This window comes from Salvia splendens, chromosome 11 (assembly GCF_004379255.2).
Source record: "Salvia splendens isolate huo1 chromosome 11, SspV2, whole genome shotgun sequence".
NCBI lineage: Eukaryota > Viridiplantae > Streptophyta > Magnoliopsida > Lamiales > Lamiaceae > Salvia > Salvia splendens.
This window is the reverse complement of record NC_056042.1, coordinates 19,344,266-19,365,180: the sequence shown is the minus strand read 5'-3', so window position 1 is coordinate 19,365,180 and position 20,915 is coordinate 19,344,266. Positions and strand designations below refer to the sequence as shown.

The window sequence follows — 20,915 nt, the reverse complement described above, 5'->3', positions numbered from 1 at the left end:
GTATTTAATTCCCATGTCATTTAAATTGTCCATATTTTTATAGGACGGGGAGTATAAAATATGCAATTATAGATACTATAAATAAGGTCCCTAATAACATGCAGAATCTGTGTTTATCAAAGGGATAGAAGTGAAGACAAAACTCTTACGGTGATAGAGAGAAGGTGGCACCTACATTATAGAGTATCATTTGTCCCCTAACTCATAGGAGAGATGGAATTTTGCCTTCTTCTCTTCAATCATGATTCTTGTCTTCATATCTAATAGATCATTATATGTTTCTCTAAGATGTGTCACACAAATGGAGAACTGTGAGTTCGAAAATAGGTTAGAAGATTACGGTTGAGTAAAGCCTCGACACATGGAGAAGTCGCTAGCCACGTGGATCCTTTAGACGATCAAAAGGCTTTCGTTTAATCACATTTAATTGCTATAAGTACCATTTGTTCGGAACCTGTGCTATCAGAACTCGGTGAAAATGGAAGAATGAGGAAATCAATATAGCTGGCGCACCATTGTGCCAAACAAAACATTTTTCACTACCCAAAATTGCAAGCCTCTCACTAATTAATGCAACATATACACATAAAAGAATGAATGATCCGAATTAGTGTTCACCGGCATTGTGTTGTGAAGTCATCCGAATTTCAGTATAGTCGGATTCTTCTCAGACCTAACACGAATGAGCACAGAGTGGTGACGTTTTAGTTTGCTCTTGAGAGTTACAAGTGAGCCTGACCTTCTGGTGACGAAGGGCCTGTCAAAATACGGCATAGGTTGCGCTTTAGGAACGAGCTCCTTCCTCAGTCTTCGGATTTCTTCTTCTTCTTCTTCCAGCTGCAAAAGCAGGACTATTTAGAATCTCTAACAAAATATAACTTCATATTGATTGACTAAGTTTTGGAATGCAGTTGTATACCTTCTGCTGTCTCTCTCTTTCCATCTGGTACTGTTCAATCAGATTCGTTTTCATGGCAATCTTAAGAGAAGACAATGAAATTATGTAAACAAAACTGTCGTCTAACTGACAGAAAATTAGGCACGGACAAGAACACTAAATAGACACCGTAGTTGATATAACTGAAGACTTCGGGTGATTCGTTGCTGCTGCTTGTAAAAGTAAACTCTTAGGTCTAGAGGATTCACTCGAGCACAGGGTCTAGGAGATCTAAACTCTCAGAATTCAGTCATTGTCACAACAATCTCGCTTCAAAACCTCAACCATCTATACTATTGGCTAGTATAGGGAAGTCGGGATCGAATCCACGAGGACGGAAGGGTTATGAATGCATTAAGAGGACTTGGGAGGGTTTGGCTGCTAACACGCAACATGAGGGTTGAGTTTTAACTACTAGACCTGAGAAATTAAAACTAATTTATTCTATCTACTGGATCCAGAGAACTAAAGGTGCTTCAAATTTAATTGCAATTATGATTTGAAATTGAAAATTAACTTTAGATCATTCGCCAAATTTCCTCGGTCAAGCAATATAAGTTTCCTAAAACAGCTAGACAACAGAGCATAAGAAAAAGTAACAGAACATATTTCCCTAAATAGCTACCGACAGAAAAAGCTGCAATTAACAAACAAACGGCGGATCTGATTCTAACTACCGATTATTATTATATTCTTCATCAAACAAACATGAACTAGAACGAAACAGAGCATATAAACAGAGTATACTTCAAATCGAACGTTAAACAAAACGATTAAGCTAAATATCACCAGATCTAATCTACCAGGTCAAGCAAATCAACAATAACAGACAATTTCATGCAGATCCAAAAATACGTACTCAGATTTAAACATTAAAGATGGAATCTACACTAGATCCATCAGATTCAACACCAACAAAACTCAGATCCATAACCTGCAACTCCCGATTCAACTCCGAATCAAGCCAACAACCAACAAATCCACTCAGATCTCTCCGATCTCAACTTCAAACATCCAACAGTTGCGAAAAGCATCCAAATCAGTAAATAAACAGTAAAGCATCAGAATCAGAGCGGAAACAGAAAATAGAAACTAGATTAAGCATCAAACTGCAAATGTAGCCTCAAAACAGTAGCCGAACTTCCGGCAAGGAAGTCGGCGAGAGAAAGTACGTGCGGAAAAGTAAAATTGTTTCTTCGCCCTTATTAGGACGGTGTTACACTTCCAAAACAACACCACACTACCCCAGATTTCCCATCTGAAAACCAAATGCGTGTTGAGCTAAGAGTGAAAAAGAGTGAGCCGAAAGCTCATAAAGAGTTTTCTAACTAAGAACGGATTTTTCTATCGAACTCCCCCTCTCTTTCTTCTCCTATTTATAGATGTGGCTCCAATCCCTAGGGTAACAATCTTCTTGATTTGACATTTGTGCCCTTGAGGATTTCGCTGCTTTTCTTCACTTTTTCTTTGCGCTGGTGATTGATCTTCGTTCCTAGGTCTGGCTGATTATTCACGCACCTGGACTTACAATTACACGTTATCACCATAGAAAACACAGAATTTAGATCCTATATGCAACTTCAAGAGAAACCAAGCAATTCGACATGTTCGCATTCTAACTTGAGTTTATAGAATTCACTGTAATTCAAGAGAAATACCTGATGATCAAATTCAGATCGATCTACAGCCCTCACATCACTGTGCAACACAAGATCAGCTGGCCTTGTGATTTCTTTAACAGGAGGCTTCACTAAACACTGAGAAATGGCAATTCATATTTATTGAATTGTTAAAAAAAATTGTGTATGGCCACAATATTTTAAGCCAAATGGAAACAACTTTCAGATTCATGAGAGAACTATATTTAGATCTTGATCTACATATCAACACAAGTCTGTAATACATAACCTATTAACATGGGCAAATGGACAAAAGTGTAGTATTAAAATTGATAAAAGCCAACATTTTGTCATGTCTGTCACACTGTATTTTAGGAAGCCCGATCAGGGTGGGTAGTGTGTTTGGTGCTCGTGCCAATAGTTTCGTAGAGCATGATATCTGATATCATTAAAAAAGGAAGTTCCTCTAACAAGAATGCCATGCCAACAGTAGTTTATCATTAGCTCTTTGAAGATTTCAATGATTCTGAGCAAAAGATATGCACAAAACCTGACATGAAAAGGACCGGCATTGATATACATGATAGATAGAGAGTATAAACTGGATATATAAGCTTGACCTCGGGTTCATCTGTTGTCCAGGGAAGACCTTGCGCTATAGGTACCCTCATCTTCTTCTCTTCTTCAATCATCTGTTGTAACTTTTTCATGAATTCTTCCTCCTTGCATCTTCCTCTTTCCTGCAATGGGAAAATTTCCAATTATTGAGTTAGAGGAAAGCTACTGGCAGAACACAATCATTCCTGCTTTAAAGAGAACAGAGTGATTCAATTCCTAACTATGAACTCAACAGGCTGCTAAAAAAACATGCTCAAATGATAGCGAATGTTTTTCGCAATCACCATTACCCTCTTAACATAGAATCGAAATGTTTCTATGCACAGAACCCTATTAAATTATTTAGTTAAGACACCGAACAAGACTACCTCCTCTAACAAGAAATATCTTCTTTACATGAAGATACTATCTGGTTAATAAATTCTTTTTGCATTTCAAAATGAAGTCTCCCAATATCGCAACAAATCTCTCTTACAATTTACATATACCTCGGTTCTAAGAATGAATGGCTTTGGAGAGGTAACTTTCCGCTGCTTTCTCTTCCAGAGTCTTCTAGCACGATCTGCAGCTGATTCAGTGCTCTGCACATGCGAAAAACAAAGATAATGATACCAAAAAATGAGACACTATTGGCCTCAGTACGATAATTAAGGTTAAAAGTGCTCACACTTCGCCTGTCCTTTTGAGCACCAGCAGACGTTATGGTTGAAATACTGCTGCAAAGAAACCTATATCAGTTACCAAAACAGCATAGGTAATTGTATCTGAGTTACAAAAGTCACCAACCTTCCATCTTTGCTGTCGAAAGAATATGAACGATGAAGATCAAGGCCTAAGCTCTCTGATGTCAGATAAAAATTTGATGGACAGAACGAAGAAGATGACACCTGTGTCTCTGGAGACGTAGGTTGTGGCTCCAGTCCATCATCCGACAGCAAGTCTACATCAACTTTATCATATTAGAAATGGGCCACTCACAAGAGAAGAGATAAAGAAAATAAACTAATAAACTCCATCATCGATGATGGCCCGCTCTGATACCATATTAGAAATGGGTCACTCACCCCTTAAAAGGGGTCATAAGGGGAGGGTTATCCACACTTATATAGAAGAGATAGGATCATCATCAAGCCGATGTGGGACAAGATATTAGAATTTTAACATATCATTCTCCGCCTCCTCGACATCATTTTCCCTTGAATTTCCCAATTTGAACATCGAAAGCTTCTCAAATTCCTTCACCAAATTCATCACCCCGCCAGATCCTGGCGTCCGTTCTCACGCTTTTGCTTCATCCATCAACCTATCCCTACTCCTCTTCACACCCGTATCATCATTTTCCGTGAACTCATCAGCATCGGTCTTGTTTTCCTCATTAATTTCAGATAAGGAACCATCTCCCTCCAATTTCCTTTCAAGTTTTACACCTTCCTTCTGAGACATCAAATCGAACTCCTCTAGTTTATCCGAAACCTCATCTTCGGTTTCATCCCGGTTCTTGAAAAAATTTTCGTGAGAGGCGCGCAAACTCTCGTACGCCACACAGAAGCACTTGGATTTACCAATCGCCTTCTTACACTTCTCACAATCCGCCGCGTCAGCGCCCAGGGAACTCTGCTCTTGGTTGCGCACTCTCTTCTTCGCGATCACGAACTTCCTCTCTCGAATTAACTGCTTAGGGCTAGGGTTAGGGTTTCCGAAAGCGGATTTTTTGGCGCTCTTTTCAGATTTGATGATAAATGGAGAATTCGAGAACATCAACGAAGGAATCGAAACGTTCGGATTTACATTCTCAGAATGGCGTAGGGATTCATTTAACTTCGATCGGGCGGTTTTTCCTTTCGCAGGAGTAACCGCGCCGCCGGATTTTGAACTCGAATCCATGGGGAAACAAAATTCGCCGAACAATTGCTCAAAACACTCAGTTTAAAGAGAGGGGAATCTGTAGATCACTGCGCTTTTATGAGAGAGAAGATTTTTGCTGGATTTACAGAGAGAAATTGGCAGTTCATTGCTGAATGAAATTGGGGAGAACAAAATAACGTTGAGCTTCGATGCTCTGTTTGTAACGGCTATTTTTTGTTTGATTTTGGAGCGAAGGATTAATTATTCTATAATACCGTTATGTTCAGACTAAACATCACTGGATTTTTGACCTGCTATAATAGACAAAAACTGATCCGTAATTAAGATACTTATATGATAAAAAAATTATACTTAAATAAGTAATAATCATATGAAATTCTAAACTTTCATACAACATCAAGCATTTCTAGATTAATAAATCCGACTAATTCACATTATTTGAATTTGTATGACTATCATCTAAAAAATAAAATAATTTGAAAGACAACTTCTAAAAAATGAAATAATATTAATACTCCCTCCGTCAAACTCTAAGTGACACGTTTTTTTAGAATGTCCCACTTTAAATGATATATTTCTAAAAATGAAAATTTCACTATCTCTAGCTTTTTTTTCTTTATTTTACTTTATTCTTTTCACTTAGCTCACAATATAACGATTATAATTGTAATTATAATTATTTTATAATTTAATGATTCTTACATACTAAAATAGCAATCTATACATATATAAAAATGGATTTTTGGGAGTAATAACATGAATGTCAGTAGAATTATTATAAAATCATATCATGGTTTTTATTGCAATCTTAGTATATAAAGTGAAAAGTGTTTTGATTTTATACTTAAGAGTAAAGGAAAATGAACAGTTACGGAAAACTCATAACAAAAAATTTATGCTAGAGAACCTTTCAAATTCCCATTCAATTAGAGAGCTATTACGAGATAAATAGTAACGAAAATTGTTATACGAAAAATATACTAAAAAAATTCACTAAAAATTTGTGAATTGAATGGTACAAACCTTTCCTTTCGTTTAAGTGACCACTAATTAAATTAGAAAAGGTTAACTAGTCTCTCCAAGAAGTGAAAAGGTTTTTTTTTCCATAATAGTGGGAGTGAATAGTTTTAGAGGGCGGAAAGTTAGAAGGTTTTTGAAAAATAATTTATAATTGAAGGTTTCATAATGCTAAGAATTGCAGTTTCTATCTTTGGGCGATGGGCAGACCTATAATTGACGACACTAATGGTGTTAGATTTGCCGTATTGCTTGAGTTACATATGTCTTAGGAACGGATCAGCATATATGTAGTAAAATTTCAGTTTTTTAAAGCACGTAGTTTTGCACTTACCAATGCTCATGGGGGTGTTTAACCAAAATTTCAACATATCTAGACACTTTTAACCCCTCCAACTCCATAGGTCCCTCTGTAATTTGAGATGAAGGTCACTCTGTAAATTCACTTAGCGTATGGCTAACCCCTCCAATTCCATAGGTCCCTCTGTAATTTGAGATGAAGGTCACTCTGTAAATTCACTTTGCGTATGGCCCGAGAGTTTACCAGATATGTCTAATGATAACTGAGCCTTGGCACTTGACATCTTGCCACGCCCAACATTCCCGGCAAGTAGGTGTCATTGGATAATTGATGAAATATTTGCTAGAGTCTATGTATATCATTACTGGTAGAATCCTATATCCCATTTTCTAGTTTAATCAAACTTTTTATATGAGACTTTGTCATTTTGACTATTTCAAATATTCCTACAAACTATTTTTGCTATAATAATTTCATAAAACCACTGCACCACTGTCCAAACACCCAAATGGTAACTTAGTCAATTCGACTTTATGGGTGGAAGGGTGTTTTTGTCTTCTCAGGTTGATGTCTCGGCCCCAACGACTATATAACCATCTACCCACTTTCTCTGTCTTCATATGAATTCTCTTAATTCCCTCTTAACACATTCCACTTTTGCATATCTTTTGCTTTCGAAACATATCGTTCGATCCGACGGTAAATTATTCTTTGACTGATCCATTGATTTTGCCTTTTTCTGCCAACATTCGACCGTCGGTTTGTATCATCGAATTGTGCATGTTCAATTTGCGTCTTTGTAATTTTGGCTATGGTGATGTGATTTAGGGGTTCTTCGATATAAATTGAGGTATAATTTTTTGTTGCCTGCGTCTGATCTGAAGCGGAGCTCATGTGATTTGAGTGAAATGCAATTTTTATGAATTTCTGATTGATTTTTTGTGTTTTAGCCTTAGTATGCATTTTTCTTATTCGATGTTATGATTTAAGCGTGTTGGATTTTAGAGCTCGTAGCATAACATGCAATGTGTTTAGGTAGATCTGATCAAGAATCTTGATCATATTGAATTTATTCCTTTTGAAGAAGGTGCAATTATTTTCGTAAGTAGTTAGTCTAATTGAAAAACTATGACAAAATTTATGAAAGCAGAAGACACCAGGGGTTGGTGGCACAGTGTGTGAGATTTGTATCTCAATTTTTTCAATGGAAACAGATGATTTTTCTACAAAACTGTTGACTTATGTAAAATCATTTGAGCATTAACACTCTCTATGTGGATGTAAATTCTGATTCTGAACGAATAATTTTGTTTTGAAGGGCACCAAAACAAAGAAATATGGTGAAGATATGCTGTATTGGGGCAGGATATGTAGGAGGCCCTACCATGGCCGTGATTGCTTACAAGTGTCCTAATATCCAAGTTACCGTAGTTGACATTTCAGTTCCTCGTATCAGCGGGTGGAATAGCGATCAGCTTCCCATCTACGAGCCAGGGCTCGATGATGTGGTGAAGCACTGCCGTGGCAAGAATCTCTTCTTCAGCACAGATGTTGACAAACACGTCTTTGAGGCCGACATAGTCTTTGTCTCGGTTAACACTCCTACCAAGACCAGTGGTCTTGGAGCTGGCAAAGCTGCAGACTTGACTTACTGGGAGAGTGCAGCCCGCATGATCGCTGATGTGTCGAAATCCGACAAGATCGTGGTTGAGAAGTCCACGGTTCCTGTCAAAACTGCTGAGGCCATTGAAAAAATCCTGACTCACAACAGCAAGGGAATAAACTACCAGATCCTTTCGAACCCGGAGTTTCTCGCTGAAGGGACTGCAATTCAAGACCTTTTCAACCCAGACAGGGTCCTCATCGGAGGCCGGGAGACCCCAGAAGGGTTCAAGGCTGTTAAAGCATTGAAGGAGGTTTATGCCCATTGGGTTCCCGAAGATCGCATTCTCACCACCAATTTGTGGTCTGCAGAGCTGTCGAAGCTGGCTGCCAACGCGTTCTTGGCACAGAGAATCTCATCCGTCAACGCCATGTCTGCTCTGTGTGAGGCCACCGGAGCAGATGTTACCCAAGTGGCATATGCTATTGGGACCGACTCAAGAATCGGCCCAAAGTTCCTCAACGCAAGTGTGGGATTTGGCGGATCCTGCTTCCAGAAAGACATCCTCAACCTGGTCTACATCTGCGAATGCAACGGCATTCCTGAGGTTGCGGAATACTGGAAGCAAGTCATCAAGATCAACGACTATCAGAAGAACCGCTTTGTCAACCGCTTGGTCTCGTCCATGTTCAACACGGTGGCCAACAAGAAAGTGGCCATCTTGGGCTTTGCCTTCAAGAAGGACACCGGTGACACGAGAGAGACTCCCGCCATCGACGTCTGCCAGGGGCTTCTCGGCGACAAGGCACAGCTGAGCATCTACGACCCTCAGGTGACGGAGGAGCAGGTCCAGCGGGACCTCTCGATGAACAAGTTCGACTGGGACCACCCCCTGCACCTACAGCCGGTGAGCCCCACCACGAAGAAGAAGGTGCAGTGTGTGTGGGACGCGTATGAGGCGACCAGGGAGGCGCACGCGGTCTGCATCCTGACGGAGTGGGACGAGTTCAAGAAGCTCGATTACCAGAGGATATACGACAACATGCAGAAGCCGGCGTTTGTGTTTGATGGGAGGAACGTGGTGGATGCGAATAAGATGAGGGAAATCGGTTTCATTGTTTACTCGATCGGGAAGCCGCTGGATGCGTGGCTCAAGGACATGCCCGCTGTTGCATAAATGAGATGGATTGGAGCAAGCTGCTGAGGCCGACTTTAGGCCTCTATATCTTTATTTTTTCACTATATAATCATTATTTTGCTTCCTTTTTGGAGGAGGTTTGTTTTGCTTCATTTAAACATTCTTTGGTTTTTTTCTGGTAGTTGGAGGATCTCCATATTTGGCCTAATTTTGGTCCTTATAATCTCTGGTTACATTTTGTATTAAGACACTTTCTATTTCTTTTGTCCCACTTCTTTCATGCTAGCTCCTTTTAATTTTATCGTTTGTTGTTTCCATGTAACTATTTATGCCATACAGTGTAATTTTCAAAGTGGAGTGACTGGTATTTGAGATTTTGGAAAATCGAAGTACTCCATTTGTCCCGTAATAATTGATGCATATCACTTTTCTTTCTAGATTGTTTGAAAAAAGATATCATATTTACTAGTTTTATTCAAAATTTATAAGTTTGACAGACAATGATAACAAAATTTCATTTGTCCCGTGAATAAATGTTCCATTTGGACTTGTTAAAAATTTGTAAAAATTAAAAAATGAATGGAAAATATAAGTCTTATTTTCATATGTTAGTTTTATAAAAAAAAATATTTGTGGACTTGTTAAGAATTTGTAAATATGTATAAAAATGAATGGAAAATTTAATAAAATATAAGTTTTATTTTCATAAGTTAGTTTTATAATAAAAATATTTGTTGAATGATTAAGTGGAATTTTAAGGTTCATTTAAAAAAAATGGTAAAAATGAAATTAGATATCTAATTATAAAACTGTCAAAATTACAGTTGTTACATTTAGTAAGGGACAAAGGGAGAAATGATATAGAATAAAATATCAAATGCTACCACTGTCCGGGAATAAATGTACCAATTTGTTTTGACACGAGTTTAAGAAATTTAAAAGAAAGTGACATTGACAAAAGTTACTACTATATAATTTTATGAAATAATAAATTATGAGTAGAATGAACTAATATAGTGTACAGTCCATATATAAAGTAGTGATAAGAGAATATTGAAAGGTGGAAATCCAATGATGGTATAAAACATTTAACAGCGGACAGAATAAGTAGCTAGGGGTGAGTAAAAAAACCAAAATCCAAATATCCGAATCGAACCAAACCAAACCAAAATTTTGAAATTCGGTTCAGTTTTTTGGGTTTTTTGGTTCGCTTTGGTTTTAAAAATACAAAAATTTTAGTTTTTCAGTTCGGTTCGGTTCGGTTCGGTTCGGTTCGGTTCGGGCGGAAAAAACCGAAAAACCGAATTATATTTTAAATTTTTAAATATAATATTATATATATTTATTCTACTAATTTAATATATTATATCATATATATAATATATATTATTTTAATATATTTTATATAATATTTATTATACATATTCTATTAATTTTATATTATATATATATTTATATTCTATTAGTATATGTATAAAATAAAGTATATTATATATATATATATATATATGGTTGTTTTATATACCAAACTAATTTTAAACGCTAAACACCAAACACATCATTATAAAACAACGCGGAGTTCATTACAATTTTATTTGTAGTTCATTATAGGGCATTCAAAGATATAAAAACAATGACATCTTCTAGCATAATATAAAGATCTGAAGTTCATTATAAGTTTGTTATTAGTTCATTATAATGAACTCCAGGTTGTCTTATAATGATGTTGTTCGCCGTTTAAGGTTTAAGAATGGTTTGGTATTGATCACAGTCCTATATATATATATATAAATATATATATATATATATATATAGGGTTTTGATCTATGCAAAACTAGATTTAAATACAGAAACGCAGAACAATATCATAATTAGGTCACTTTTAGGTCATAATTAGGTAATTTTTAGGTCATGCTAACAAAGCATGACCTAAAACGATCTTAGCATGACATTAAACCCAAATATTATAATATGACCTAAAATTGCTTAATTATGACCTTCCGTATTTTTGGTTAATTATTGACCATTAGATCATCTAATCCTAGGGCCAAGATTTGGTCTGCATTTCTGGATTTAAACACATACTTATTTTGATCATCTCCCTATATATATATATATATATATAGGGGAGTGATCAAGATATAACTAATCTTAAGTGTATAACTAGAGAACAAATCTCAGCCACACATCTTAATGGAACAAATATTATTTATTTTAATTATATAAAATAGGCCAAGGGTATTTTTGGAAATTACATTATCAAATTCAAATTTACGTGATTTCCTTTCTTTCTCCTTCCAAATCTGCGATCAAATCTCCTTCGATTTGGGGCGGCGCTGATGCAGGCACTGGCGACGTGGCAGAGTTGGGGCGGTTGGTTGTGATGGGAGTCGCATCGTGTTGATGTTGGTGGTGGTAGCCGTGATTTGGTGACAGCGGGAGCGGAGCTGCGTTGGTGCGCCACGGATTGTGTGCGGCGGTGATGTTAGTTGAGAGAAACTCCGTCCAAGGACACTGTTGTTGAGAGCGATACGGCAGCGGCTGCGGTGTGTTAGTGATGGATGATTTCTTGGGCTTGTGTTTTTTGGATGGCATTGTTGGAAGTAAGGTTTGTGGTATCAGAATGTGGTGATGAAAGGGGATGTATCATGTATGTATATTGGTAGGTGGCCCTTGGTCCCAAGCTTGATCAATTATTCATTTTATGAAATGTAAATTGTTTAGTTTGAAGAGATTTTCAAAAAATAAGAGTGGTGTGTTTTGTGAACAAGAGTGAAGCGTTTTGTGAACAAGAGTGAAGTAAAATCAGAATAAGAGTGATGTGTTTTGTGAACAAGAGTGAAGTAAAATCAGAATAAGAGTGATGTGTTTTTGAACAAGGGTGAAGCGTTTTCTGAACAAGAGTGAAGTAAAATCAGAATAAGAGTGATGTGTTTTGTGAACAAGAGTGAAGTAAAATCAGAATAAGAGTGATGTGTTTTGTGAACAAGAGTGAAGTAAAATCAGAATAAGAGTGATGTGTTTTGTGAACAAGGGTGAAGCGTTTTCTGAACAAGAGTGAAGTAAAATCAGAATAAGAGTGATGTGTTTTGTGAACAAGAGTGAAGTAAAATCAGAATAAGAGTGATGTGTTTTGTGAACAAGAGTGGAGTGTTTTTCTGAACAAGAGTGAAGTGTTTTGTGAACAAGAGTGCAGTAAAATCAGAATAAGAGTGATGTGTTTTGTGAACAAGAGTGAAGTAAAATCAGAATAAGAGTGATGTGTTTTGTGAACAAGAGTGGAGTAAAATCAGAATAAGAGTGATGTGTTTTGTGAACAAGAGTGAAGCGTTTTGTGAACAAGAGTGAAGTAAATCAGAATAAGAGTGATGTGTTTTGTGAACAAGAGTGAAGTAAAATCAGAATAAGAGTGATGTGTTTTGTGAACAAGAGTGAAGTAAAATCAGAATAAGAGTGATGTGTTTTGTGAACAAGAGTGAAGCGTTTTCTGAACAAGAGTGAAGTAAAATCAGAATAAGAGTGATGTGTTTTGTGAACAAGAGTGAAGTAAAATCAGAATAAGAGTGATGTGTTTTGTGAACAAGAGTGAAGTGTTTTCTGAACAAGAGTGAAGTGTTTTGTGAACAAGAGTGAAGTAAAATCAGAATAAGAGTGATGTGTTTTGTGAACAAGAGTGAAGTGTTTTCTGAACAAGAGTGAAGTGTTTTGTGAACAAGAGTGAAGTAAAATCAGAATAAGAGTGATGTGTTTTGTGAACAAGAGTGAAGCGTTTTCTAAACAAGAGTGAAGTAAAATCAGATTGATCAAACACCTTCTAGCATCAGCATTTACAAATTTCTCTCTGATCAAATAAATAATTAAGAATGAAAATTTAGCCGAATTAGAAGAGGATGAACTTCAATTACTATTATTACAAGAATTTCCGTAGCTCAATTCGCCGTATTTATAGCTGAAACCGATCGCCGCCTTTGCTCGGGCAAATTCTAGCTTTGATGAACAGAGCTCCGAATTCTTCAATAATTCTTGAATTCACATACAACATTCAGCAACCTAAGAGTAATTAAACTCAATTTCGAGCCGGAATTCCCATAGCGGATGATGATTCCGGCGAGCAGCGACTTGTCGATCACCGTCTTCAGCTTCACATTCTTCGGCCCGGTCAGCTTATGCGCGCGCTTCGCGATCTCCGCCAGATGCTGCGGCTCCAGCTCCACCACCGACGCCACTGTCGCCACCTCCGTCTCCGACAGCCGGTTCACGATCAGCTCGAACTCCGCCGCGATCTCCTTGATCAGATCCACTCGCTTCATGTCCGTGAAGTTAACCTTCAAATGAAGTAAAAATTTACATAATCTAATTTTTTTTGTGCAATGACAATAATACCCCTGACTTGTTATTATGGAGTAAATTTGTGATTGAGGGAGCTAATATCTCATTAAATTCGAAAATTAATATTAGCCCTTGATTTTTTTGATCTTGTGGCTATTATTTGTTCTCTAGTTATATGGTTAAGAGGTGTTTGCCATAGATCACTACTCTATATATATATATATATATATATATTAATATATACTCCATATTTTTTTTGGTTTTTCAGTTTTTTTGAGAATTTCGGTTTTTTTCGGTTTTCGAAGTTCAGTTTTTCGGGTACGGTTCAGTTAGAATTTTGAACTAAATTTGGTTTTTCGGATTTGGTTCGGTTTGAATAAAAAACCGAACCGAAACCCGAATACTCACCCCTTAAAGTAGCTATTTATATATTCTCCAAATATATATGAATACTAAAAGATCATTTCGTAATCTGAAAGCTTCTTTAAATATCTTTTTCCCCCTCAAACAGGACACTTTTTGTGGTATCACTCCCTTATGACGAGAGAATGTAGGTGATTAACTAAGTGAGGTTTTATTTAAGTAAACCAAACCCAAACCAAAACTGGCGTGTACACTACTCCTAATCAAATCAAACCCTTTTTTTTGCAATTATTCAATATTTAAGTAAATGAAAATATTGAAAAAGTAGTGAGTGGTCTTTGCAGCAAGTATATCGTGCCCTCTCTTTGCTTCCATGCAATTGAATGGCTTCTTCTTCCTCGCGAGAGAGAAAAAGGGGAATAACATTTTTTTTTCTCAATTTTCTCGAGCATATATATACGAATGTTTCAACGCCAAACAGCCCTTAAGTAACCACTCTCTTAATTTTGGCTAGTTGAGTTGAATGCAGAATCAGATTTTCTTTTCATTTTCTCAAAATCAGATTAAATCTTTTTCTCTCTCACCAGATCTTGCATTTCTTCTCCGAGAAGATCAGTTTTTTTCTGATCCGATTCTCAACTAATCACTCTCTTTCAGATCGAATTGTTTCATCTCTTGCTTCGATAATCGACTCATCTTGATAAATTTCTTCTTTTCTTGGATCAAAAGGGGGGGAAATGGGAGAAGTTGAAGAGGAGCAGAGATATGTGTGCAGAATCTGCAGCAAAAGCTGCGTTAGCGGGAAGTCATTGGGAGGCCACATGAGGGTTCATTTATCCCAAATTGCAGCTTCCAAAAAAGCAGCTGCTCAAGAAAAACTAGTTGGGATCAAGATGGTGTGCGATGATGAAGATGATGATGATGATCATCAGCTCAATCAATCCATCAGTGAAGAAGTGGAAGAATTGGGAGATGGTGGTGATCAGAGCAATGCCAGCTACGAGCTGAGGGAGAATCCGAAGAAATCTTGGAGGATTTCTGATCCCAAACACGCAAAGGCTGCGAATTCCTGCAGGGAATGCGGCAAGGAATTCGCGTCGTTGAGGGCTCTCTCGGGCCACATGAGGTGCCATTCGATCAAGAACAAGAAGGAGGTGCATTCGTGCAAGGAATGCGGTAGAGGGTTCGACTCGATGAGGGCCATGTTTGGTCACATGAAGAGCCATTCTACTAAGAGAGGGATGGTGAAGGTGCCTAGTGTTGTTGAGTCTGGTGAGAGTTTGTCGGACTTCTGCCCGATTCGGAGGAAGAGATCCAGGATTAAGTACAAAGGCACTGTCAATGTGGATGTGTCTCATTGTGGAGTCTCTGATCTTGAGGAGGCAGAGGAAGCTGCTAGGTGCTTGGTGATGCTCTCTAGGGGTGTGGGGAGTTTCTTCAAGCTTGACTCGAATGCAGAGGATTCTGATGATGATTCTGCCTACTTTGGAGGTGTTGTTGCTAATGCCTCATATGTTGAGAAAAATGTATCTGAATTTGATGATGATGATGATGAGATGCTTAGGGTTGAAAAGGGAATGAAGGTGGATCTTGTGTGTGATGATGAATTCTTGGAACATGGTATAGGCAGCAGCAATGGAAGTGATGATGGTGATGATGAATCTTGTTTTGAGAATGAAAATCTTGAATTGATTGAGGGTTTTGAGGAGAAGAAGCATAGTGAAGGTAGATTGTTGTTATGTGCTGATTCGAATCATGATCGATGTGGTGGAGAGATGGAGTCGAGCAAAGGGAAGGAGCGCGAGTGCCCTATATGCTTCAAGGTTTTTGCTTCGGGTCAAGCCCTAGGTGGCCACAAGAGGGCTCACTACAATGGAGTCGTTGAAGGCAAGAATCGCGAGATGTTGGACCTCAACTTCCCGGTTCCTGCTGATTCAGGCAGCCTCAGCTCATGGTTCGCTGAAAGGAGCCGCGGGCACGAGGCTATGCTGCTCACTACTTGAGGTGGATGCAGTGACTGTGATTTGGTAAATTCTTGATTGTTAATTCTTTTTCAGAATTGCTCAGTGTTTTTTGATCAGTGTCTATCAATGTACATTTTCAAGTAGAGTTGGTTTTCTAAATCATGTTTAAAACTTGAAGTTGTTTAGTTGGAAGGAAACATGCTTGAATCTTGATTACATGAAGGTGACACTTGACATTCATGTCTCTTTCCTTGTAGTTCAGTTCATGCTCTCTTCTTTTTGCTCTTTTACCCCCTAATTTTGATTTGTTCTATCCTATTGTTTATTTTTATCATGTAAAAATATGCCTGGTAGGCAAACAAAAAAGAACAAAATGCATATGTCACAGACCTGGCATAGGTGCTGGGATCTATGTATCACCTTTGTTTTTGGTGGACACCTCAAATATTCATTTAGGATATATTCATCACAGTTTTCTTTTTCTTTTTTTTAAATCTTTCATATTGATAGAAAAATTGTGTACATAGTTACACAATGTGGAAGTAAAGGGTGCATACCTGACTAGTGAAAGTGCATGATAAATAAGTTGATAACATATGCTGGTATAATTTGAGGATGTTTAACTCACTACTGAGATTTGCGTTAGTTTAGAATATGTTTCAGCTGAAAAGAATAAATCTTCGTATAGTTATAAAGAGGTGTAATAGCTGCTAAAATTATTAACTTTGGCCACTATGTAATTTTTCCTAAATTTTAAAAATAGTTAAATTTTAGATTTTGTGGGAAAAATTAGATTTTGTGTAATTTTCCCAAGCGGATCCGATCTGATCCACTTTTATCCAAAATAATTTAATCTCCTGCCTCCATTGCCAACATATCTCTCTAGCTAGTTTAATTCAAGTCTAAATAGAATATTATTATATCTCCTGCCTCCATTGCCAACATCTCTCTCTAGCCAGTTTAATTCAATTCTAAATAGAATATTATTATCGATCAATATATAAAACAATAGTAGTCCAGTTTCTCTTTAATTTCTTATTTCTCGTGTTTAAGATATACAAATATACATTAATTAGTTTAATTCTGCTATAAGACTTTAATTAATTAGTTCATAATCTTTTTTATTATTCGTGGAATAAATTGAAACACTTCATTGCAAACACACGCTTCACTTCTATAGGATATTATAAAAGTGGACTCATCAAACACACGATTCATTGCAATAACAATACTAACTCATCTAGATATTGATAACCACTACCCAAGATATCAAGAATTTTATATTACGAAAAATCCGCACAATTTGATAAATTAAAGTAGTGCATAATCAATATCGTATGCTCAATGTTATGTCAACAATGATTAAGAAATACTCCCTCTGTCCTTGAATAAGTGTCTCATTCTTCCATTTAGGTCCGTCCGCGAATAGGAGTATCGTTTCATAATTATTATAAATGGTAAGAGACTCTGCATTCCACTAACTCACTTCACTCACTTAATCATTTAAAACTAATATATACCAGTAGGTGTAGTATTCCACTAACTTTCTTCCACCCACCTTTCTTAACATTTCTCTTTCCTTAACATTTCTTAAAAAAACATGCTAGAAAGAAATGAGACTCTTATTCGCGAACGGAAGGGGGTAACAATCATTGAGACCTCTTCTTTCAGTAAATAGCCAAGAAAAACTTATTACAACTGTTAGATCCTTCAGTGCTATACCACAAGTATCGTTTATTTCCTAAGGTAAGAAAACATGTGGATTGACACTACAACCTTTCGCAATAGGTAGTCAAAACCTATCTAGGTTGTGAAATTGTTTTACTTCTACAAAGAACCGTCTTCTGTGAACGTAGTTTAAAACCAGTTTACCATGCACAAGATTAGACTTGTTTGCTTCTTATATAATTAAATGTTTGATAAACATCTTATATATGCATAACCAAACACAATGTGATAAAAGTACATCTCGTATTGGGTGAATTTGGATTGTAGAGTCTGTTGTATATAAGCAATTCTAATCGTATAACACACTCAAAACATGTTTTTCAGCATATCGATCCTAATAATGACATCTATAGATACACCATGGTCGAATGTGTGTACATCCTAAGCGGAGGATGAGCGAACTTGATGGATATATTTTGTGGTAGTATTACTTATATACTCTCTCCGCTCCCTCATAGTTGATGAAGAACTTTACAACATGGAGTTTAAGAAAGAGATGCTTAGTGTGTTATGTAGATAGATAAAAAAGTAAGAGAGAGTAAAAGAGAGAATAAAGTAAAAATTGAATAGAGACGAGAGAATAAAGTAAGATAGAGTCAAGTAAGAGTGAGAAAGTGTTAATTATTACTATATACTGTTAGGGTTAGTATACTGAAAAGCATGTTTCGAGCGACTTCGCACGAATAGAATCTTGCTTGTGTACGGAAAAACTCTACAATCCACTTTTGACCCGATTTAGTATCATTCGAGCAGTTTGCACGAATAGAATCAATATATTATTACATTGTGTTTGCTTGTGCGTTTATAAGATATTTTATAAACATTTAAATGCATAAGAAATAAACAAAGCCCAAGTCTTTTGCTTAGTAGACTGGTTGTGGGTGTCGTCCACTTTAAGGTAACTACAGTCGGTTCTATGCAATGCTTTGCAAAAGAAAAAGAAGAATTTCACAACCTAGATAGGCTTTGGCTACCTATCGTGAAAGGTTGCAATGTCAGTCCGATTATTTCTAAGCCTTATTGAAATAAGATGACGTTGGTGTGGTATAGCACTGAATGGATCTAACAGCAAGACGAGTCTTTATGCTATCTACTGAAAGACGAGGTCTTGATAAATATCTATTTCTTAATCAATGTACGTTAGCATTGAGCATACGGTATTGAGTATCTACTACTTTGACTTACCAAAGGTGCGGGTTTTTCGTCACCCAACGATCCAGGTATATTGGGTAGTGGTGATCATTATCTAGCGGTGCTAGGATTGCTATTATGCTGAATCGTACGCGAGGAGAGTCTCGTTTGATAATGTCCTCAAGAGGAGCTTGAACAAGGTTTTATTATTCGGAAACTGGCGAGTTGGAATTTAATTATTTCATGAATAATAAATAAGTGTTTCTTGCTAAGTCCACTCTTAGAATAAATAAGATGTTAATTAATTAAGTCCATAACAGACTTTAATTAATTAATGGACATTTCTATCTTAAACGCGGGAAATAAATAATAAACAAAATGGAAACCCGGATTACTTGTAATTTCATATTTGGATGGGGAGGTCAATATTACGTCTGTAGTGGCTGCTCGTAATATTCCAATATAAGCTTGAATTAAATTGTGGGTTCAATTTAATTAGTAAATAGCTAATTGGGGGAGCCCATATCCAAAACCTTCCATAGATCCCTGACTGGGCCCAATATCTAACTATTATAAATAGGAGAATAAAGGAGACAGAAAACACAATTTTTACAAATTAATGACATGAAAATTTTGCCAATTCCAAATTAATGAAAGGGACGATTTTTTCAAAGAGAATTTCTCCTCCGTGAGATTTTCAGCTCCTCCTCCGTGAGGAATTTCCGTCTTCTTTATTCGAATCCTAGTGTTTCGATAAGATCAGCCCACCCTGATGTCGGAATACAGTTCGGGACACCAGTCAGAAGATCCGTGGTCTAGTATTGAAGTTCATCGTGGAGAAGGCGCGAGCAATTGACGATTCTTTGGAGAATCAACGAGGTAAATTGGCTAACTCCGTAGCAAGCATGTTTTAGGGATTTTTTGTGCTAAATCATGTTTGAAATTCAAGTTATGAGCATGATACATGTGATAATTAAGCGAATAGATTTTGTCTGAATAATCTGCTAAATAGATCCGTATTATGTGATCCGTTAGAACGCACGCTTCCGCTACCAACCCCTTCATATACGGTGTTAGAATCTAGGCGCGATTGAACGAGAAGGATAACACGAGAGATTTTAAGTGGTTCGAATTTGACAAACCTACGTCCACGGGCAAAAAGATGATTCACTCTTTGTTGATGTATGCGTATGGATGGAATACGACTCAAGAAAGATAAGTATCAATCGACTATCACTTCTAATCTCACTCTGTTCTACCAAGCTAATCAAGTGAAAAAGAAAAAGATGTGATCCTTAAATCTAGTGTGTGTGTTCTTGGCGTTGAGCTCTTTTATGTGCTCCGGTCTCAGCCTCTCGCAGCTCGTGCTCATCACTTCACATGACAAAAAAGCGGTTAATAGCTCATAACAATTCTACCAACGATCTAACCAATTCTCATCCCTTCTCAGCTATTGATCTTCCTTCATGAACATCCAATGACATTTTCTAACGATCCAGGTCATAGTTTGAAGTTTGTACAACATTTAGAGTTTGCATTTGATTATATAATCAACACAGTGTCAACAATGTGATCAACATAGTTTGAAATTTGTACAATATTTAGAATTTGCATTTGTATTAAGATTTAATGGTGTAGGATTGGTCTTAGTTGTGGATTAGATACTATATGCAATTTAACTTGACACTATATATAGAAACGCAAAACAAAAACTAGATCTTAAAATGAGTGAATGAGATTAAAGTTCACAGATTTCGATAAACAGTAGATAAAATATCAATAAAAGGGTAAAATGGTCAATCTGTTATTGGAGGGGTTGGCAGCGGAAGCATGAATAAATCAGAGAACACGATCTATTTAGCAAATTATTCAGACAAATTCTATTCGCGCAATTATCACATGTATCATGCTCATAACTTGAATTAAAACATGCTTTATGATTAATTGAAACCTAAAACATGCTTTTCTATGGAATATAATTGTACCTTCTTGATTCTCCAAAGAATCGTAGATGGCTTGCTACTTCTCCACGTGAAGATGTTGAGTACTCGGCCACAAATCCTCTGATAGGTTTCCGAAATGTATTCTGATATCAGTGTGAGCTGATCTCACTAGGATACTAGGACTTAAATTTCGTCCCCCTCTCTATTTAGGAATGGATGAAAATTTAAGCAAAATAATTAAGTGTATTTTATGTCTCCTTTATTCTTATATTTATATTAAGTTACATATTAGGCCCGGTGAGGGATCTATGAAAGGTTTTGGATATGGCTTCCCCCAATTAGCTTTTTACTAATCAAA

The 20,915-nt window shown here is 36.8% G+C and overlaps 3 protein-coding genes across 4 annotated transcripts; 2 read left to right on the top strand and 1 right to left on the bottom strand.

Annotated features, from left to right (window-relative positions):
* Positions 1-636: 636 nt before the first annotated feature.
* LOC121754546 lies at positions 637-5,233 on the bottom strand. Its single transcript, XM_042149885.1, has 9 exons — positions 4,457-5,233; positions 4,204-4,208; positions 3,961-4,114; positions 3,842-3,890; positions 3,663-3,755; positions 3,177-3,296; positions 2,596-2,694; positions 920-979; positions 637-837 (listed from the first exon to the last, which is right to left on the bottom strand). The coding sequence occupies exons 1-9, from the start codon at positions 5,056-5,058 to the stop codon at positions 637-639; spliced, it is 1,383 nt and encodes a 460-aa protein (XP_042005819.1). The 5' UTR covers positions 5,059-5,233.
* Positions 5,234-6,997: 1,764 nt separating this feature from the next.
* LOC121754923 (UDP-glucose 6-dehydrogenase 1-like) lies at positions 6,998-9,536 on the top strand. 2 transcript variants are annotated; one of them, XM_042150209.1, is made up of 2 exons: positions 6,998-7,208; positions 7,677-9,536. In XM_042150209.1, the coding sequence occupies exon 2, from the start codon at positions 7,696-7,698 to the stop codon at positions 9,136-9,138; it is 1,443 nt and encodes a 480-aa protein (XP_042006143.1). In that variant the 5' UTR covers positions 6,998-7,208; positions 7,677-7,695; the 3' UTR covers positions 9,139-9,536. The 2 variants fall into 2 exon arrangements, with proteins under 2 accessions (XP_042006143.1, XP_042006144.1); XM_042150210.1 differs by having other exon boundaries at positions 7,002-7,057.
* Positions 9,537-14,223: 4,687 nt separating this feature from the next.
* LOC121754317 (zinc finger protein ZAT4-like) lies at positions 14,224-15,971 on the top strand. Its single transcript, XM_042149696.1, has one exon. The coding sequence runs from the start codon at positions 14,529-14,531 to the stop codon at positions 15,792-15,794; it is 1,266 nt and encodes a 421-aa protein (XP_042005630.1). The 5' UTR covers positions 14,224-14,528; the 3' UTR covers positions 15,795-15,971.
* Positions 15,972-20,915: the final 4,944 nt, after the last annotated feature.

What these genes read in the sequence shown, in the direction of transcription:
- LOC121754546 (XM_042149885.1), bottom strand. Translation starts at nt 5,058, where the DNA reads ATGGATTCGAGTTCAAAATCCGGCGGCGCGGTTACTCCTGCGAAAGGA. An exon ending in TTCGACAGCAAAGATGGAAG is followed by an intron (nt 3,891 to 3,960) that starts GTTGGTGACTTT and finishes GTTTCTTTGCAG; the next exon opens with CAGTATTTCAACCATAACGT. An exon ending in CATTCATTCTTAGAACCGAG is followed by an intron (nt 3,297 to 3,662) that starts GTATATGTAAAT and finishes TTCCCATTGCAG; the next exon opens with GAAAGAGGAAGATGCAAGGA.
- LOC121754923 (XM_042150209.1), top strand. Translation starts at nt 7,696, where the DNA reads ATGGTGAAGATATGCTGTATTGGGGCAGGATATGTAGGAGGCCCTACC.
- LOC121754317 (XM_042149696.1), top strand. Translation starts at nt 14,529, where the DNA reads ATGGGAGAAGTTGAAGAGGAGCAGAGATATGTGTGCAGAATCTGCAGC.